This window comes from Peromyscus californicus, unplaced genomic scaffold (assembly GCF_007827085.1).
Source record: "Peromyscus californicus insignis strain IS unplaced genomic scaffold, ASM782708v3 Scaffold_2__1_contigs__length_46816999, whole genome shotgun sequence".
In the NCBI taxonomy this organism is placed as follows: domain Eukaryota; kingdom Metazoa; phylum Chordata; class Mammalia; order Rodentia; family Cricetidae; genus Peromyscus; species Peromyscus californicus.
In genome coordinates, this window is record NW_026294540.1 from 42,040,522 (window position 1) to 42,057,935 (window position 17,414).

General features: G+C 44.3%; 1 protein-coding gene across 4 annotated transcripts in view; it reads left to right on the forward strand.

The window, feature by feature from the left end:
- The first annotated feature begins 207 nt into the window (after positions 1 to 207).
- Positions 208 to 17,414, forward strand: part of Uspl1 (ubiquitin specific peptidase like 1) — a 36,022-nt gene continuing 18,815 nt past the window's right edge. The window contains exons 1-6 of one of the 4 annotated variants that reach the window (XM_052754567.1): positions 212 to 424; positions 2,199 to 2,293; positions 3,512 to 3,677; positions 4,213 to 4,341; positions 11,744 to 12,365; positions 16,235 to 16,348. In XM_052754567.1, the coding sequence (XP_052610527.1) occupies positions 3,582 to 3,677; positions 4,213 to 4,341; positions 11,744 to 12,365; positions 16,235 to 16,348 (961 nt within the window). In that variant the 5' untranslated portion in view covers positions 212 to 424; positions 2,199 to 2,293; positions 3,512 to 3,581. Of the gene's footprint in view, positions 425 to 2,198; positions 2,294 to 3,511; positions 3,678 to 4,212; positions 4,342 to 5,173; positions 5,367 to 11,743; positions 12,366 to 16,234; positions 16,349 to 17,414 lie in introns of all 4 variants that reach the window. The other 3 variants (XM_052754569.1, XM_052754566.1, XM_052754568.1) reach the window with 3 other exon arrangements.

The following is a 17,414-nucleotide window of genomic DNA, read 5'->3' on the forward strand; positions in this document are numbered from 1 at the left end:
GCTGGCGTCTCCTCCGTCACTCGAGCGCTTTCCAGCAGCTTCCAGAACCGTCCCTCCCCCCGCTCCGCAACTATGGGCCCCGCCCCTCCTGGCGCCGCAGTTCCGACTGCGTCTGCGCCGGCCGGGAGGCCAAGCCACGCCTCTGCGGAGCCTGGCCGGAAGTGCTCTCGTTTTCCCCTTCCCCCCCCCTTGCCCGCCCTGCCCTCGTGCTTTCCAGCGGGGCGCTCCTCAGGAAGGTGTTGCGGGGGGGGCCTCTTTGGCGGCGGACTCCCAGGCGGAAGTTGCTTTCCTAGCGGAGACGGCGGTGGGGGAGGAGCGGTCCGCGGGGAACGTGGGTTGAACGTTACGGGTCGATGGTGTGGAGCTCAAGCTGGAACAGGAGTTCGGACCGATTCTGCACGAAGAAGGGGTGTGCTTCGGACCGGTAAGGGAGAGAGTGCGATTTCCTCGGGACATGGACATTGGGACGGCTGCAGTGCCCGGGGTGGGTCGTGGGCCCGATGAAAGGATGGGCTGGGAACAAGGGTCAGGTGGGAAGAATGGAGGTGCAGACTGGGATCCGGGCCATTTGGGCTGAGGGAGGTAAACGCTGAAGAGAAACCAGAGTTTGTGTCCGCCCCACGGAGAGCGTGGAGATGGGCAAGGTAACGGAACCCGCGCCGCGCCTCTTGGGCTTCCCTGGTTGGCGCTTGAACTAGCTCATCTCTCGTGGCCCTGTTCGTCTCAGATTCGGGGAGCTGGGCAGGGTACCAAGCAGAACTGGACTCGGAAAGCCGACCTCTTGCCTCGGATTTAAGTCTTTTGGCCTTGCCTTTGACAGCTCTTATGCCTAGCTGGGAGGTAAAGCTCCGACGGGTACAAGGCCCTTCGAGAACCTCTTATAAGTTTCCACATTACACGTGAAGTGAATTAAATTTATTAACCACGTCTCTCTCGTGATTGTCTGCTAACTGGATCCATTCTGGGCTGATAACTCCCATTAGGGTCTCTGGAATGTCAGTGGCTTACCAACATTGAAGGGGGCGGGATGTGAGGGGGAAAGTGTTGGGGATGAAGACTGGAAAACTTGATTGGTCTCCCCCTCGTAACAACCTTTAGGTCGTAGTGAGCTGTTTGGGTGGATTAAGCAGGTGATTTGAAGCCGAGCTGTCATTTTGACAGTGATAGGAATGGAAAGACAGACGGATTCCAAACATTTCCAAAGCACGCTCCACGGGTTTAGATGACGTTTACTGTGCATACACGAGGGAGATGATAGTAGAAGAGTCAAACTTTTCTAGTGTGTTTGGAAGCCCAGAAATGCCAAATTTTAGGCACCATTCGGGAGGAGCAGGTTACTTTTGAGAAAAGATAATGAAGGTAATTGTTATGGGACAAATTGAAACTTAAGACCCAACCCAAGATTTTGTATATAAGACAAGAGTGAAAGACCTGGAGAGCCTACTTCTGGTATTTTAAACATGAATAATCTTTGGGGGAGGGGAGTGTCCTAATACTGTTTGGTGTTTTTACCACTATCTTGGGTTGGTCTCTCTCTTTCCTTCCTTCTTTCCTTCCTTTAGACAAGGTCTCACTAAGTAGCCCTGCCTGGCCTGGGACTCACAGAGATCCACGCCTGGAATTAAAGGCTTAAAGGCGTGTACCACCATGCTGGGATATGCCTTGCCTTCCTATTGAAATAGTGGGTGATAGGATCAGGAGAGCAGATTTGAAGGATTCTCATTTTTACTTCCTATTGAGAAAGAACCATTCTGGACGTTTCCTAGATCCTCAGGTAGATGAAAAGGAGCCTGCAGGTTTCTCTCTGAGAGTGAATGCAGACGGACAGAAGGGCACTGTCTGTCTGCCTCTTCCTGAAGCAGCATCACATGGTAACTGTAACTTAGGTGTTAGCGTGGCCTCATTCACTTCTTAGAACAAACCTAGGTGCATAGCGTAGGCTTTTACACTCTGGGTCGTATAAGGTTGACTTTCTTAGTCCTGTAATTCTTTTTTTTGTGAATATGTTGTGAGTAGACCGAGCTAAAGGTTGTGGTTATTTCTTCAGCATCAGGAAATTGAGATTCACTAAGACTGACCCATCCTCCCTCCTTCCTTTCTCTTCCTTCCTTTCCTTCTCTTTTTTCCTTTCCTTCCTTTTCTTCCTCCTCTGTCCTCCCCTCCTCTTATTTCCCCTCCCTTTTCTTTTCTTTCATCAGGTTCTCTTGTAGCCCAGGCAGACTTTGAATTCATTTATAGCTGTGGCTGGCCTTAAATTTTACCCGCTTCCTCCTCCTGAGTGTTGTGATTACAGGTGTGGACACAGACTTTCATTTTGTGTGTGTGTGTTTTTTGTTTGTTTGAGACAGGGTTTCTCTGTGTAGCCCTCTGGCTGTCCTAGAACTTGCTCTGTAGACCAGGCTGGCCTCCTTGGGTTTTGGCAAGATTTATGCTTGAAGTTTCAACTCCTTGGCTAAATGATAACCTATCTCTGCTTGAAGGTCTTTTAGATCTGGTTTTGTTGTATTTTAAGTCTATACTTAAACCGTTTTTTAAGCATTTTTTTTCTTTCTTTTTTTTTTCTCAAGACAGGGTTTCTCTGTGTAGTTTTGGAGCCTGTCCTGGATCTCACTCTGTAGCCCAGGCTGGCCTTGAACTCACAGAGATCCACTGCCTCTGCCTCCCAAGTGCTGGGATTAAAGGCGTGCGCTACCACCGCCCATCTACTTTTTTTTTTTTTTCTTGTATTGAGCTGTGTCTAAGAATTTTCACTATCCTGAATCTTCCTAATGGGGTCGGAGCTGAACTATACTCAATGCATACTTATCACTTGTCATTTGTACTATAGAAGTACTTATCTTTACAAAGAGCAGAATGTTTTGTTGGTAACTTTTTAAATGTAGTATTCTGCTGGTTGTAGTTGCAGGCCTTTAATCCCAGCACTTGGGAGGCAGAAGCAAGCAGAGTTCAAGGTCAGCCTGGTCTACATCTATAGCAAGTGCCAGGCTAGCCAGGGCTATTTAGTGAGACCCTGTCTTCAAACAGGAAAGTATTCCCAGCTGGTGCAGAAGTAGTGGTTGACAGCTGTAGGAAGGTATAAACTGTGTGGGTGGTTTCTTCTTTTCTTTCTTTGATAGAACAGTGGACTGAAAGGTTCAGGTCTTTACAGTGCTGACCTGGTGGTTCACACTGCACAGAGGCTGAACAGCTTTGGCTCTCAAACCCATTGACTAGCTTGCTTTAACCGGTAGCTGCCTCTATGAAAAGTTTTAATATCCCATGAATTAGAAAAATGCATCCTGTGATCACTCTCTACCCTTTCCTCATCCATTTGTAAATAACTAATACATTTAGGCATTTTCAAGACCACAGAATGTTTATCCAAATCCAAAGTATATATCCAAGTATATATCCAAAGTATACTTGTAGCTCACAAATATACTTAATATCTCTGTCTTATAAAATAGCAAAGATCTCTTTTTAGAGTAAATAGGATTTTTATTTAATTGTTTGTTGACTTTTTTTTTTCCAGGATTCATTGAAAAATCCTTAGTGATATTGGCATATTCCAAGTGAAATAAATTAGCCAATGACTCGGATTGATGGCTTCTCTGAAGATTGGAAATGGTTTGCCACGGGTTGGACCAGGGACTGATATAGGGATATCTTCACTCCCCAAGCTGGGGTACTTGGGAAAAGTTAGTGAACTTATTTTTGGCCTAAGTGCAAAATTGGTTTTTTTCTCTTGTATTTGACATTCAAATTATAAACGAGACTTAAAATTTTAAATTTCATTTTATGAATGAAGTCCTAAGAAATTCTATCTTCCACGGAAATCTTACAGCAATGGCGAAAGATTATTATAATTTGTTTACCTCTCTGTTATTGATATGTGAAAGTAGAAATAATGCCTAGCTCTTACGGTTTTCTATTCTCTGAAAATATGGACAAAAGCATTTTCCTTGGCAGTTGATAGTACCTTTTTCTTGTGAATAAAACTGATACTGTTTTTAACTCAAAATTTAATATTTAAAACTATAAATGTGTCTTATTTGGATAATAACTGTTTAAGACTGTCCATGGTTTTTTTTGTTTGCTGTTTTTAATCTTGCCAGAATCCTTCTGGTGGGAATTTGTACATTTTTTTTTTTCTGGTTATCCTTCCATTTAACTCTTTTGTAACTTAATATAATTTAGGAATGTCTCTTTTAATTTGCTTTATTTCTCTTTTAGAATTATGATTCAGCTAAAGTTACATCGGATAGGCATTGCCCTGCTTGTAGAGCAAAAGGAAAGCTGAACACCTTAAAAACTTACCAAATTAACTTCCAAGAGTCTATCTCTCTGTGTGAGGATCTCCAGGTAAAGTATTAATGTTATATAGTTTATAGGTTTCAGCCTTCATTGTTCAAATTTTACTCATTTTGTATTTTTCAGAGTATAGACTTTAAATGCATAGATAACATTAGTTTTTAAATATTTCTGACAAACAATTTAAAATACTATTTTTCAGTTGAACTCCTAAGTTATTGTTACTTGCTGTTAACCTTGTGGGGGAGCCTTATTAAGTCTGTAGCATATAGTAGCTCCCCCCCCCCATCACCTACCCCCACCCCTACCCACAGGGTCTCACTGTGTAGCCCTGGCTGTCCTGGAACTCACTCTGTAGACCAGGCTGGCCTTGAACTCAGAGATCCACCTGCCTCTGCCTCCCAAGTGCTGGGATTAAAGGTGTGTGCCATCACACCTGGGCATATAGTACTTATTAATCTCCATTTTACCTGGAAGGATGTTTTGGTAATTGGTTATATCAAAAACAGTGTATATGCTCTGAGCCAACTTTTATGTACTTAAAAGCATTAAGGCAGACAGGCGTGGTGCATGCCCATCCCAGCATTTGGGAGGATGGAGTGGAATTGCCACAATTTTGAAGCTAGCCTGAGCCAATAGACCTTCTCTCATAAGAAGCAGCAGCTTGTCATTTAGAATGAAACAATGGTTCCCCTGGTACAACTCTTGTATGGGATGGATTATATTTCATAATTTGTATATTTAGTGCCCACAGTTTGCTAAGTAAAAGCAGCAGTAAGACCTCTCACAAACATAGACCCACAAACTATTTTAAACTACCCCCCCAATCCAAGATAACACTCTCAGATCCATTCTTGTTTTCTTTTTTCCTCCTCATATACAGAACGTCACACATTGTATTTCTTGCCAATATAAACCTGTCATCTTATCCCTAAAATGTTGTCAAATAAAAAATCAGGAGAGGTGGCTCAATGTTTAATGCTACTGCAGAGGACCCAGGTTCTGTCACCAGCACTCACATGGTGGCTCACAACCATCTATAATTCCAGTCTCTGGGTGCATCTACATATATGCAGGTAAAACACGTGTATACATAAAATAAATAAAATCTAGAAATAAAAACAGTTAACCAATGTTAATCCCATCAAATATTTAAGTTTAAGTATAAATCAAACTATATTAAGCCTTGGTCATTTGGCAACAAAGCCACATGCAGAGGACAAGGTCATCACTTTACATGCCTGCAGTCGGGTTCACTCAGGACAGCAGAGGCTTTGGCAGTGATGGTAGAGGACACTGAACACAGGGGAGCTCCCCAGTATTGGCCACCACACCACCTTTTCCATGGTGAGGCCCTTAATTGCGGGGGAGGGGGGGGGCCGCGCGCGGCTTTGCTTTGGTGTTGGCTTCTAGTTGGTGGTGCTTGGAATTGAGGGTCCCGAGCATGAGCAGTTCATGCATGTATAATTCTCAGAATAGTTATTCTGCAAAATAGATATCCTCTTTTTTAAACTAACAGAACAGATTGGTAGGTTCTGGGAAGAGGGCGTTGCACAGATCCGCAGGGTTGTGATTGTGGACGTCTAGTTCCCGCTCTGTCTATTCCAGATAAACTCATCATGCTCCTGGGTCTCACCTCCAGGCACTGACCTATAGAGTTTGCCTGGAATTCTGCAGTGTTGTCATTTGAGGTCTGATGACCAACCATAGTTAGGAAAATAGACTAAATGACATAGCTGGTAATCGATACTTTTGTGGGGTATTGCAGGAGGGGGATACTAACCGTAGAAGTACAAACTTCTTTATGCATTTATTCAGTTAAATGTGTCACTGTTTTGGGTCTACGCTTACAGTACTAGGTACTGTCTTAAAGAAGATAGGAAAGACAGTAAACAGCATGCATATGTGCCTGCGAAGTGATGAAAAGTACTCTGAGGTTTGTCACAGTGGTGTTCTCCTATAGTCCTCAGAGGCGGGAGGATGAACAGGAGGATCAAGGTTAGCCTGACACTCATGACCCTGTTTTCACAACAACAAAAAGTTAGGGAGAGAAATTAAGCAGTGGAAGTTGAATGTGAGGAAAGGAAGAGTTTATGTTTTTTTTAAAAAGATTTGTTTGTTTTATGTATATGAGTGTTTTGTCTTTATGTGTATCAGCATACCAGAAGAGGGCATTGGATCTCACAGGACTGCAGTTATAGACAGTTGTGAGCTGCCACATGGGTGCTGGGACTTGAACTCAGTACCTCTGGAAGAGTAGCCAGTGCTCTTAACTGCTGAGCCATCTCTCCAGCCTGAGTTTGTGATTTTTTTTTTTTTTTTTTTTTTTTTTGTTGGAGACAGGGTTTCTCTGTTTAGCCCTGGCTGTCCTGGATCTCGCTCTGTAGACCAGGCTGGCCTCGAACTCAGAGATCCACCTGCCTCTGCCTTCCTGAGTGCTGGGATTAAAGGCGTGTGCCACCACTGCTCAGGGAGTTTGTGATTTTTAAGTAATATAAAAACCCGTATGTGTGTGTGTCAGAATGTATGTGCTACATGCATACCTGTCTGCTGAAGCCAGAGAGGGCATCAGGTCCCTTGGAACTGGAGTTACGGGCAGTTCTGAGCTTCCGTGTAGGTGTTGGGACTCAAATCTAGGACTTCTGCAAGAGCAGACAATGCTCATAATCACTGAGCCATTGCCCTAGCCCCAAGGGCATTTGGAATTTTTAATAGAGTAGTGGGAGGAATGCTTTATTAAGAAAGTGAAATTTGGCTGGGTGGTGTGGCTGCGGTGGCACACGCCTTTAATCTCAGCACTTGGGAGGCAGAGGCAGGTGGCTCTCTGTTGAGTTCGAGGCTAGCCTGGTCTACTGTGAGTTCCAGGACAGCCACGGATACACAGAGACCCTGCCTCGAAAAACCAAAAAAAAAAAAAAAGGGAAAAGAAAGTGAAATTTGAGCAGGCCTAAGAGGAAGAGGATAGAGTCCTCTGGTCATGGGGAGAAGCAGGCCCAGCAAAGGCTCTGGGAGACCTGAAGCTGCCAGTCATGTTTGTCTTCTGCATTGAAAGCATTGGCGCTGTACTCGAGTGCAGGTAGAGTGAGAGCAGGTAAATCCGAAGAGTGGCGGGGGACAGAAGGAGGCAGTCTAATGATCCGAGGTAAGGATGGCTGAGGGAGGAGTCTGGAGGAATGGTGGAGGAGGGGCATAGTCCCTGTCTGTGTGAGCCTGAGCTCTGGATTGACAGTCTGGGTAATGGGTGGGGCTCTTGGCATCCATAATGAGCCCCTTTGACTTCCCAGTGGGTGACTTAGGGTCCTAAGACCAATGGCCAGACTGCTGGCACTTGAAGCTGGTCCACTGACCCTCAGGGGTGGGGGAGTGGGGAACTAATCATCAAATGCTGCAGAAACAGGAGTATTCCAGGAGTTTTCAGACTGGTGTGCCCAGATGGGACAGAGGTGCCACACCTCTCTCTTCCCTGCTCCTTGGCCTGCCCTATGTATTGCTTTATCTGTGTTCTCTAGAATATACCAGTGAATACATTTTCTTGACTTTGAGACATCTTGATGCTCAAAGGTCATGGGAAATGTAGTTGTATCCAGTTCATTGGGAGTACAGTGCCTGGAGTTGGCAGTTGGCTTCTCTGAGGGCTGTTTGCTCACTTGGTATCCGTTTCAGAAATGCTTGGTGTCCAGGTAGATAGCATGACAGTTAAGTAATGGGATGCATAGTTGGTGTCTCTCTGAACAGACTGCTTGTGTAGAGGTAAAACCCTGGAACATCTGCTTACAGAGTGTTGCAGGGTTATGAGAGCAGTGCAGAAAGCAAGCCAGTTTTTCCTCTGGCTAGTGGAAAGGCAAGTGCAGAATTCCAGGGAGAAAGAAAGGGTGGAGGTGGAGGTGACAGGCCACAGATGGATTCCATTTCTATAGTCCTTCTGCAGGCTGCCTTTACTTTATACAAGGGACTCAAGTCCCTTCTATAAAATGGTAGAGGATTGCATATGACCAATCTGCATCCTCCTGCATCACTTTAAACCGTTTCTAGACTATTCACAACACCTACTACAATGTAAATGGAATGCTGTGCTGTATTATTTAGGGATATGACAAGGAAGTCTGTACATGCTCATTACAGACACAGCCGTCAGAGGCCTAACCACATAGCTGTAGAGCCCATGGATACGGAGCCTGTGGCTGCAGAGGGCCCGCTGTTCTCTGAAGGTAAAACCAACAGAATTTGCTGGAGGTTTAGGAAACAGCATGGGAGTGAGAGCAGGAATGATTCCCAGGTGTTCCTTCTGATCAGTTGGATGAATTGAGTTGTTGTTGGTGAGCTAGGGAAGTTGTTGGGAAAAGCAAGATTTAGGGGAAGACTAAGATAAACTTAGACAGGTGGAGAAGCAGTTGGAGCTGAACATCAGACAGCTGATGGAGAATTTGGGATTGGAGGTCAAGATTTGGTGGTCATGAATACACCATGTGGCTAACTGAACTCTCCGTGTGAATGGTGAGTTAGACTAGGACTTGGGGTTGAGCCTTGAGCCAATGTGCAGAGGTTGGAGACATTACAAAGACTCCAGGATCGGAGACGGTTGGGTCAGAAGAAAGCCAAGGAGACAGGCATGGATTTGGAAGTGGAATGAAAAGGAGCTCGAGGAAGGTGAGGACCTCTGCCCAGTTGGGTAAAGCAGTGGTGATGAAAGTGAACGGGTTCGAGAACTGGCTGAGGAGGAAGAGGTTTGTTGTTCCTTTCTTTTCCTTTCTTGTTTTTAGTTGGGAAAATACCTAGACGTTGATATGCTGGTCCTATCAGTTAGGGAGGGGTAAGTGGCTCAGGCTACCCTGTGGAGCAGAGGGTGGGCACTGTTGCCCAAAGGAAGGGTTGGGTTGATCTAGGAGTTTGGACAGCACATTCAGAGCACTGGATACCAGACAAAGTGATCAGCCACCCTTGAACAATAGTCTTTAGTCAAGTCTTTGATGCGTTCCTTTTTTAAATGATAAGGAATTCTCTGGTACTCAAAGCTCTGTTCACAGTGGTTTGCTTGCTTGGTTTCTTTGTATTTTGAGGTAGGTTTGGTTTTAGTTTTTGAGGCAGGCCCTATAGTCCAAACTGATCTAGAATCTCCTATCTTCCCACTTTAGCTGCTGAAGTGCTAGGATTACAAGCATATGCCGTTCCTGACTCACTGCTGATTGTGAGTGTTGTCATTCTCAGGCTGAGCGGGGGTTTAGGGACCCTCGGGCATGAGGTTTAGGTCAGGCTGGTACTGACTTCACTGTACAGCTAACAGTGCAGAGCTTGTCTGTGCTGAAAAATTGAAGTGCTCACAGAGTTCTGTGTGCAGTGGGAAAGGAAATTTAGCTCATGCTACATACCTGTAGCCATGAGGTAAATTACCTGAGAACACCCCAGCTTCCTAGGTAATGGCTTGATTTAGTATCAGTATTCTTGGGGTTGACCAGGCAAGGCTTCTGATGCATATAATAGTGTCTGCTGAGCAGCCAAGTACTAGCCATAGTACTCGATGCTGCTGAGGAGATCGGTGCAGGCAGGCAATCAGGAGCCTTAGTTCTTCCTGTGATGAGACAGGACTTACTGGCTTCCCTGTGCTTCATGTACCTGATGTCCCCCCAAAGCTGGAAACAGCCAAGCACAGTCTGGAGGACTGACTGAGGGAGGTGTGGTTGTTCAGTTCACCGGAGGACACCAGTCTACCATAGTGGTGTTGAAGGCATTATTTATTTACTTATTTTTGCCCTTTCAAGACAGAGTTTCTCTGTGTAACAACCCTGGCTTTGTCAATCAGGCTGACCTCAAAGAGAACCTCTTGCCTCTGCCTCCCGAATGCTGAGATTAAAGGCATGTGCCACCACACCTGGCAAGAAGGCATGTTTCAAATGAGATATTTGCAAGCCCTTGAGCTTGTTTCAAATGCAGGATCCAGGGACTGGAGCAATGGCTCATGGGTTAAGAGCAAGTACTGCTCTTGCAGAGGACTTGAGTTCAATCTCAGTACCCACATTAGGCAGTTCACAGTTGCCTGTGACTTCCTCCTCCTAGGCATCCGACATCCTCTTTTGGCCTCTAGGCATCCACATACACCACATTCACTCAGACATAGACACACATCAGTAAGGATAATAAAAATAGATCTTAGAACATATAAGATGCTCCTGCATAATGGGCGTTAACAGCTTAGATGCAAGATTGTAAAACATCTGTAGCGAACTTCTGCCCTCCGGGGTTCTCCCATTGTGCTGTAAGCCTTTATTTAAGACCTCTTCCCTCCTTCAATAAACAGCATTCGGCATAATAAATAAATAAATAAATATATAAATAAATAATTTAAAAAAGGAAATGGAAAGGTTGGGATAAAAAAAAGAACATATAAGATGCATAGAAAGTACTTGGCAAAATTTTATGTAAAAAAGTGTTTTCCCAGTGGGGCATGGTGGCACATGCCTTTAATTCCAGCACTCTGGAGGCAGAGGCAGGTGGATCTCTGTGAGTTCAAGGCCAGCCTGTCTACAAAGTGAGTTCCAGGATAGCCAGGAATGTTACACAGAGAAACCCTGTATTGAAAAAAATAAACAAGCAAACTTTCTCAATTTTTAATGCTGTAAGTTTCTTCCCTCTCCCAAAGTAACACACATAGTCTTTCTTTACATTGATGAAAGCTTTTATTTACTTGACAGTATATATATATTATACACACACACACACACACACACACACACACACACACACACACACACACACACACATATATATAGAGAGAGAGAGAGAGAGAGAGAGAAAGGGAGAGGGAGGGAGGGAGAGAGTTTAATTAAAACCAAAATAGTGTTTTCTTTCAGCCTAGTCTACTGTAACTTAAAACCTTACCCCCTTTGGGACAGGATTTCTCTATGTAGTCCTGGCTGTTCTGGAACTCACTATATAGACCAGGCTGGCCTCCAACTCAGAGAGACCCACATTGCTCTTACTTCCTAAGTGTTGGGATTAAAGGCCTGCATTATCACTCTACCAGGCTTGCAGGATTTGATGATGCAAATGAACTAGGGGAGATATCTTTGGGGTGGGGCAAACTTTGATAGTTAACTATAGTTCTTTGAAATTTAGGTTGTGTGAAATACTCTCATGTCACATGAATGCTAAAATTGTGTGTGTGTGTTTCTTTCAAGACAGGGTTTCTCTGTGTAGCTTTGCGCTTTCAAGACAGGGTTTCTCTGTGTAGCTTTGCGCCTTTCCTGGATCTCGCTCTGTAGACCAGGCTGGCCTCAAACTCACAGAGATCCGCCTGCCTCTGCCTCCCGAGTGCTGGGATTAAAGGCATGCGCCACCACCGCCTGGCGAAATTGTGTGTTTTTTATGACACAGGAATCTAAGGTAAAACTTCAACTGATTTGGATTATTATTGAGGTTTGTTTTTTTTTTTTTAACAATTTTATTTTTTTCTTTCTAGTGCATTTATCCTTTGGGCTCTGAATCACTTACTAATTTAATTTCTCCTGATTCGGAAGATTGTCACACTCAAAATAAGCCTCAAAAAAGAAAGAGGTTGGAAACCAGCTGTAAGAATTCACCGCTTCCAGTCCATTCTAAAAAGACTAGAAGTCACCTTGTCACTGGTGAACAGATTGTGAATGGTAAATATAATGGAAAAGTGTGTGGTGATACCTCATCAAGCTTACCAGATAACGTTGGTCACCAGAGTCCTGTCAGGACAGTTGGTTCCTCGGAGCAGAATGAGACTTTGGAAGCTGGAAACATGGACGTGGCTCCTACAGAAGATCCTGCCACCGTTACTGTCTCTGGAATGCTCCCCCGAAGTGAAGGATCTGGGCTGAAAATGCCATCCAAGAGCAGATGTTTATCCTTTGGCCAGACTCTCTGTGTCCAGTGGAAAAACTCTCAGGCGCTCTGCTGGCTAGACTGTATCCTCTCGGCCCTGGTGCACCTGGCGGCGCTGAAGAACACTGTGCTGGAGATGTGCTCCAGGGAGGAGTGTGTGTTTGGGAGGCTCTTGGAAGCATACCACCGAGCAGATACGCTTCTGCACACCCATCACCTGCATGCTGTCACAGGTTCGTGCTTCTGTGTCCTTCTAAGTTGGAAGATGTCAGTGTTGTTTTGTCTCACCACTTGTGGAAAAGAAGCCATGAGCAGTCATTATTCTATGTAGAGACCTAGGCAGGGGACCTAAGAGATTGTGCTGGGTACAGCATGTGACTGCCTCCAAAGCTGCCACTGAAGAAAGTGGCGGTGTCTTTCTATGTCTTAGCTCCTTAGGGTGATAGTAGTCATCATAGAATCTACCAAAGAGATCGAAGTAGTAAATGAGAGTCACCTGTGATAATCCCCAACACTCTGCCCTTGACTACCAGGGATATGCAACTGACTTGAGCATCCTTGAATTTTGGTGTATATGTATGTATGTATGTATGTATGTATGTATGTATGTATGTACATACACATACATTTATTTATACAGATGTGTGTTTGATTCGTTTTGATTTTGAGACAATGTCTTTCTATGTTGCCAAAGCCTGGAAATTGCATTCCTCCTGCCTTAGCCTCTGGCATGCTGCAATTATAAGCATGCACCATTGCACCCTGTTTTAATTTCTATAAAATAGGATACTCATGAAACTTAACTTCGACCCAAAAGCATTACAACGTTCTCGGGCCCATGAGATGGCTCAGTGGGTAAAAGTGCTGGCCACCATGCTTGATGACCTGGTGTCCATCCCCACAACCCATACGGTGGAAGGAGAAGACAGACTCCTCACGAAAGCATCCATCCCACCCTCCGAGCACACATGAGTGAATGAATGAATGAATGAAATAATAGTAGAAACCCATCGGAACAGTCTTCCCTTGGTGTCTATGGAAGCTTAGCTCTAGGACTTCCTGCAATACCAGGGTCCTCTGTGAGAAATGGCATAATGTTTGTATAATGTGAGTGCATGTTGTCCCATATACTTTACATTTTAATGAACGTAGGGTTGACCTACTTAGGCCTGCTGCCCATGTTGAAATCATGTTCAACGTTATTTTACATTGTGATGCTGAGATCAGTCCCAGGACTTTGCACATGCTAAGGCAGAGCTCTACCCTAAGCCTATCCCATGCATTTTAAACCATCTCTAGATTATTTATTCCTAATGCAATGTAAAGCTATGCAAACACTGATTAGTATGTGTGCAGTACTGATCAGGAGGTCTGTTTGTTTAGTACAGATGATGTTTTTCTCCCAGGTACTTTCAGTCTGTGGTTGGTTGGAAATGGGATGTTGGGACCTGTTGGTATAGAGGCCAGTTGTGTGTTTACTCAGCTGTCAGTGGGCAGTGTCAATACTACTCCAGTATCAGATACTTCCCAATCCATGTATTCTCTGGGATGTTGTTAGTGCATGAAATGGTCTTCAGACTGGTGTTGCCTCTCTCAGAATTGGAAGAGCTTGATCTTTGTCTCGGTGTATGTATTGACATATATTTTTTCATTCCCTCCACCCTTCTGTGAAATTGGTTCTGTTGATTGTCATGTTCTTGTTTGGATGTGTTCTCCTTATGTCTTTGTTGCTATTTTATGTCAGATATATGTTGCTGATTCCTAGTTTACAGCTTGTATTTTACTTAGAAAATATTTTATGCCAGGTGGTGGTGGCGTATTATGCCTTTAATTCCAGCACTTGGGAGGCAGAGGCAGGTAAATCTTTGTGAGTTCAAGGCCAGCCTGGTCTACACAGTGAGATCCAGGACAGCCAGAGCTACACAGAGACACCCTGTCTCGGAAAAAAAAAAAAATTACATATTTGGTTGGGGTGTGTGTGTGTGTGTAGATCAAAGGACAGCTTGCAGGAGTCTGTTCTGTCCTTCCACCATGTGGGACCTTGGGATTAACTCAGGTCATCAAGTTAGATAGCAAGGGCCTAACTCTCTGAGCCATTGTATTGACCCTTTTTTTACTTTAAAGTCTTGATTTACAAGAAAGAATTTGTCTTTCTTTTAGAATCTAGCTTTTTAAGGACAATTTTCCTTTTATTCATTTAGGAAGTCCTTCACTGACTATGTTCTTTGAGAAGTCATAGTCTACTTTCTAACATTGAATTGTTTTATTTGTTTGTTTTTGTTTTTTGTTTTTGTTTTGTTTTGTTTTTCGAGACAGGGTTTCTCTGTGTAGCTTTGGAGCCTGTCCTGGATCTCACTCTGTAGACCAGGCTGGGCTCGAATTCACAGAGATCCGTCTGCCTCTGCCTCCCGAGTGCTGGGATTAAAGGTGTGCACCACCACTGCCTGGCTGAAATTCTTTTATACATTTTTATTGCGTGTGTGTGTGCGCGCGCGCGCACTCAGGCCAGAGATCAGCTGTCTGGAGTCAGTCTCTCCTGTCATCTGTGGGTCCTGGAATTGAGCTCAGGGTGTCAGCCTTGCAGTGAGTGCCGTCTCCTGCTAAGCCAGCTTGCTGACCCAGGCTACTGAAGTTCTTAATTATGGATGGCATGAGGTCAGAGTCCCTTTTCTCTTCCTTTTCAGACACTTTCTGGTGCCACTTTGTCAGGCACCAGCATGCATAACCCTGTACCTTTTGTGTCGCCGTGGTCACCTGGTCTCCCCTGGGCCCGCACTCAGATGATGGCTCTTGAAGTCTCCTGTCTGTCAAGGCAGGACTCCTCACCTTTTGGAAATGTTTTGAAGTCTCCTTGTGTGTTCTTATCTGGTTTTGCTTGCACATAGGTTGTTTGGGGTTTTGGTTTGTTTTGTTCTTTGACAGACTTGCCATTGTTGCAAGCTTTCTGTCCTCTTTGTTAATACACTACAAGGTGTAATGGGGGATTGCAAGGTCGTTTGTGTGGGTGCTGTGCATTGCTTCCCTGTGGGGTACCATTATGAGTTCACATGACCACAGCCACAGAGCCTTTGAAAACCGTGCAGATTAGTATCCTGGAAGGGTATTGAATGTGTGTGTTGAGGTTTCTGCTGAGTGGCTTTCCAAAAGAATGATAGAAATAGCTTCTCAGGGCTAGAGAGACACACAGCAGTTAAGAGCACTGGCTACTTCCACAGGGTTCAGTTCCCAGCACTCATGGTGGCTCTCATCTGCCTGTGATTCTAGTTCCGGGAATCTAACACCCTCTTCTGGTCTCCACAGTTACCTGCACACATGTGGTAGACACATACAATCAGGAACACACCTGTAGAGAAAAATCAAAAAGAATATGCTGCTCTTTTTATTATATGGAAAAATATATCTCAGATGCTTTAACCACCTTTGGGCCTAAATATTTAGAAGTTAGGATTTTGTAAAGTAAGACCTTTTTAAATTTGAGTTTGAGATTGAATTTTTTTCATGCATCAGTCATTTGTGAGTTTTATGGTTTTTCACAAGCATTCTCGCCTTTAGCTCACCCTTTTTTTTTTTTTGCTACGTGAACCTTGGTGCCAAGTAGGTGACAGTTCACTGATGATTTGAGAAGAGCAGAATTTGAAATTTTTACTTTTAGTTTATATTAACCATATACAGAATAATTTGTTTCCTATCTTGTTAGCTGTGTGGGCTGCATTGTTCTGTATTGTATAATCTCACGAGCCTTGCTTGATGCTCATTTTTTTGGGAATGTAGTTGTTTTCGAGTGTGATGAAGCTGTAGGAATGATTTCCAAAGTCACACTGGGATGTCAAGCACTCATCGTTCTAACGTGTGTATTACTACATCTGCTGTTGTTGAGAAAGGCTTTCCTTGAGATCTGGTCCAGGTAGCGAGGGCAGGTGGTGCTCTCCTGACGGCAGATGTCAACAGAATATATGGCATATGGGGGGGGGCATAATAAGAAATGTGTTTTGTTTTTTGTCTGTGCAAAATGTACTGATAAACTTTCATTCTTATTACTATTTCAGTTTCTTTTCTGGAAAAATACGTTAATGAGATGATAATGTTCTGACTTTTTTTGAAGGTGAAGATTGTAAAAAACTGACGTCAGAAATACTTGCGGAGATAGAGACCTGTCTGAATGAAGTTAGAGAAGAAATTTTTTTTAAACTTCAGCCTAAGCTTAGATGCACATTAGGTAAGTAATTGTGTAGCTTGACTGATCCACTGTAGAAATATGTACGGCATAAGGAAATGCATTATTTTAGTACTAGTATGGGACCTTTTCGGGGCGAGTCTGGTAGTGGTAGTTTACTTAGGAGTCTACCGCTGGTTCCATGGCTGTTGTCTACACCTGTTAAGTATGCAGGCTGGGGTTCAGCTCTTGAGTTGTCAGAAACAGGTGAACACTAGGGCCAGCACTCCTGGCTACTTCCTCCAGCAGCTAATCCAGACTCCTGTCAAGTCTGGTAAAGAGTTGGTATATAGTTGGCTCTTCTCAACTTTGAGACTAAATCTCCAGCTGCATCATGTAAGACTGAATTGTGGTACTGTTTTGGTCAGGGATATGTTAGTATATCATGTACATGTAACCGGGATTGTTAGGGTCTTGGTCTGGGTCCTGGGAGCTCCAACAGATCAGGCTCAGCTACCAGTGCTCAACAGGCCATTTTGACAGGAAACGGTGAAAAGCCAAGTAAGGAGGTTTGTTCAGTATGGCCCACATCAGAAGAGGAACAAGTAAAGCAGGCCAGTGACCTTCAGGTCCTGATGGGAATTTTTTAGGTTTTATTTGAGGACAGGATGTGCTCCTGCCCATCACTGATCCACCCTTGTGTGGGCTTGAGTTTCTCCTGCAGGGTGAACTCTCTTCATGGGAGACAAGCTCCTGTCTGTCAGACACCAGAGCCTCAGCCTTCTCCTCCTCCCAGCACACGATTCCTGAGGGAATTCCAACTCTCTGGGACCGTGTTTCAGTGTTGTGATAGCAGAAGGGGGGTACAAGTGTCTAGGGCATCTTCAATCTGCCGTCTAGGCTCTCTTTCTCACTAATGAAGGAGCACAGGGGTGGATGTCTGCCTTAATGGGAGCAGTAAGTAAGTAAGTAGAAGGCAGGAGCAAGTGAGTCTCTGTCCAGGTCTCTCCAAGATCTGTAATGTTAGGGAAGGAAAACTGTTGTTTTTATCTCGGTTTGGTTTGGTTGGATTCTTTGAGGTGGGGTCTTACTAATTGCCCAGGCTTTCTTTGAACTCATGAATCGCTTT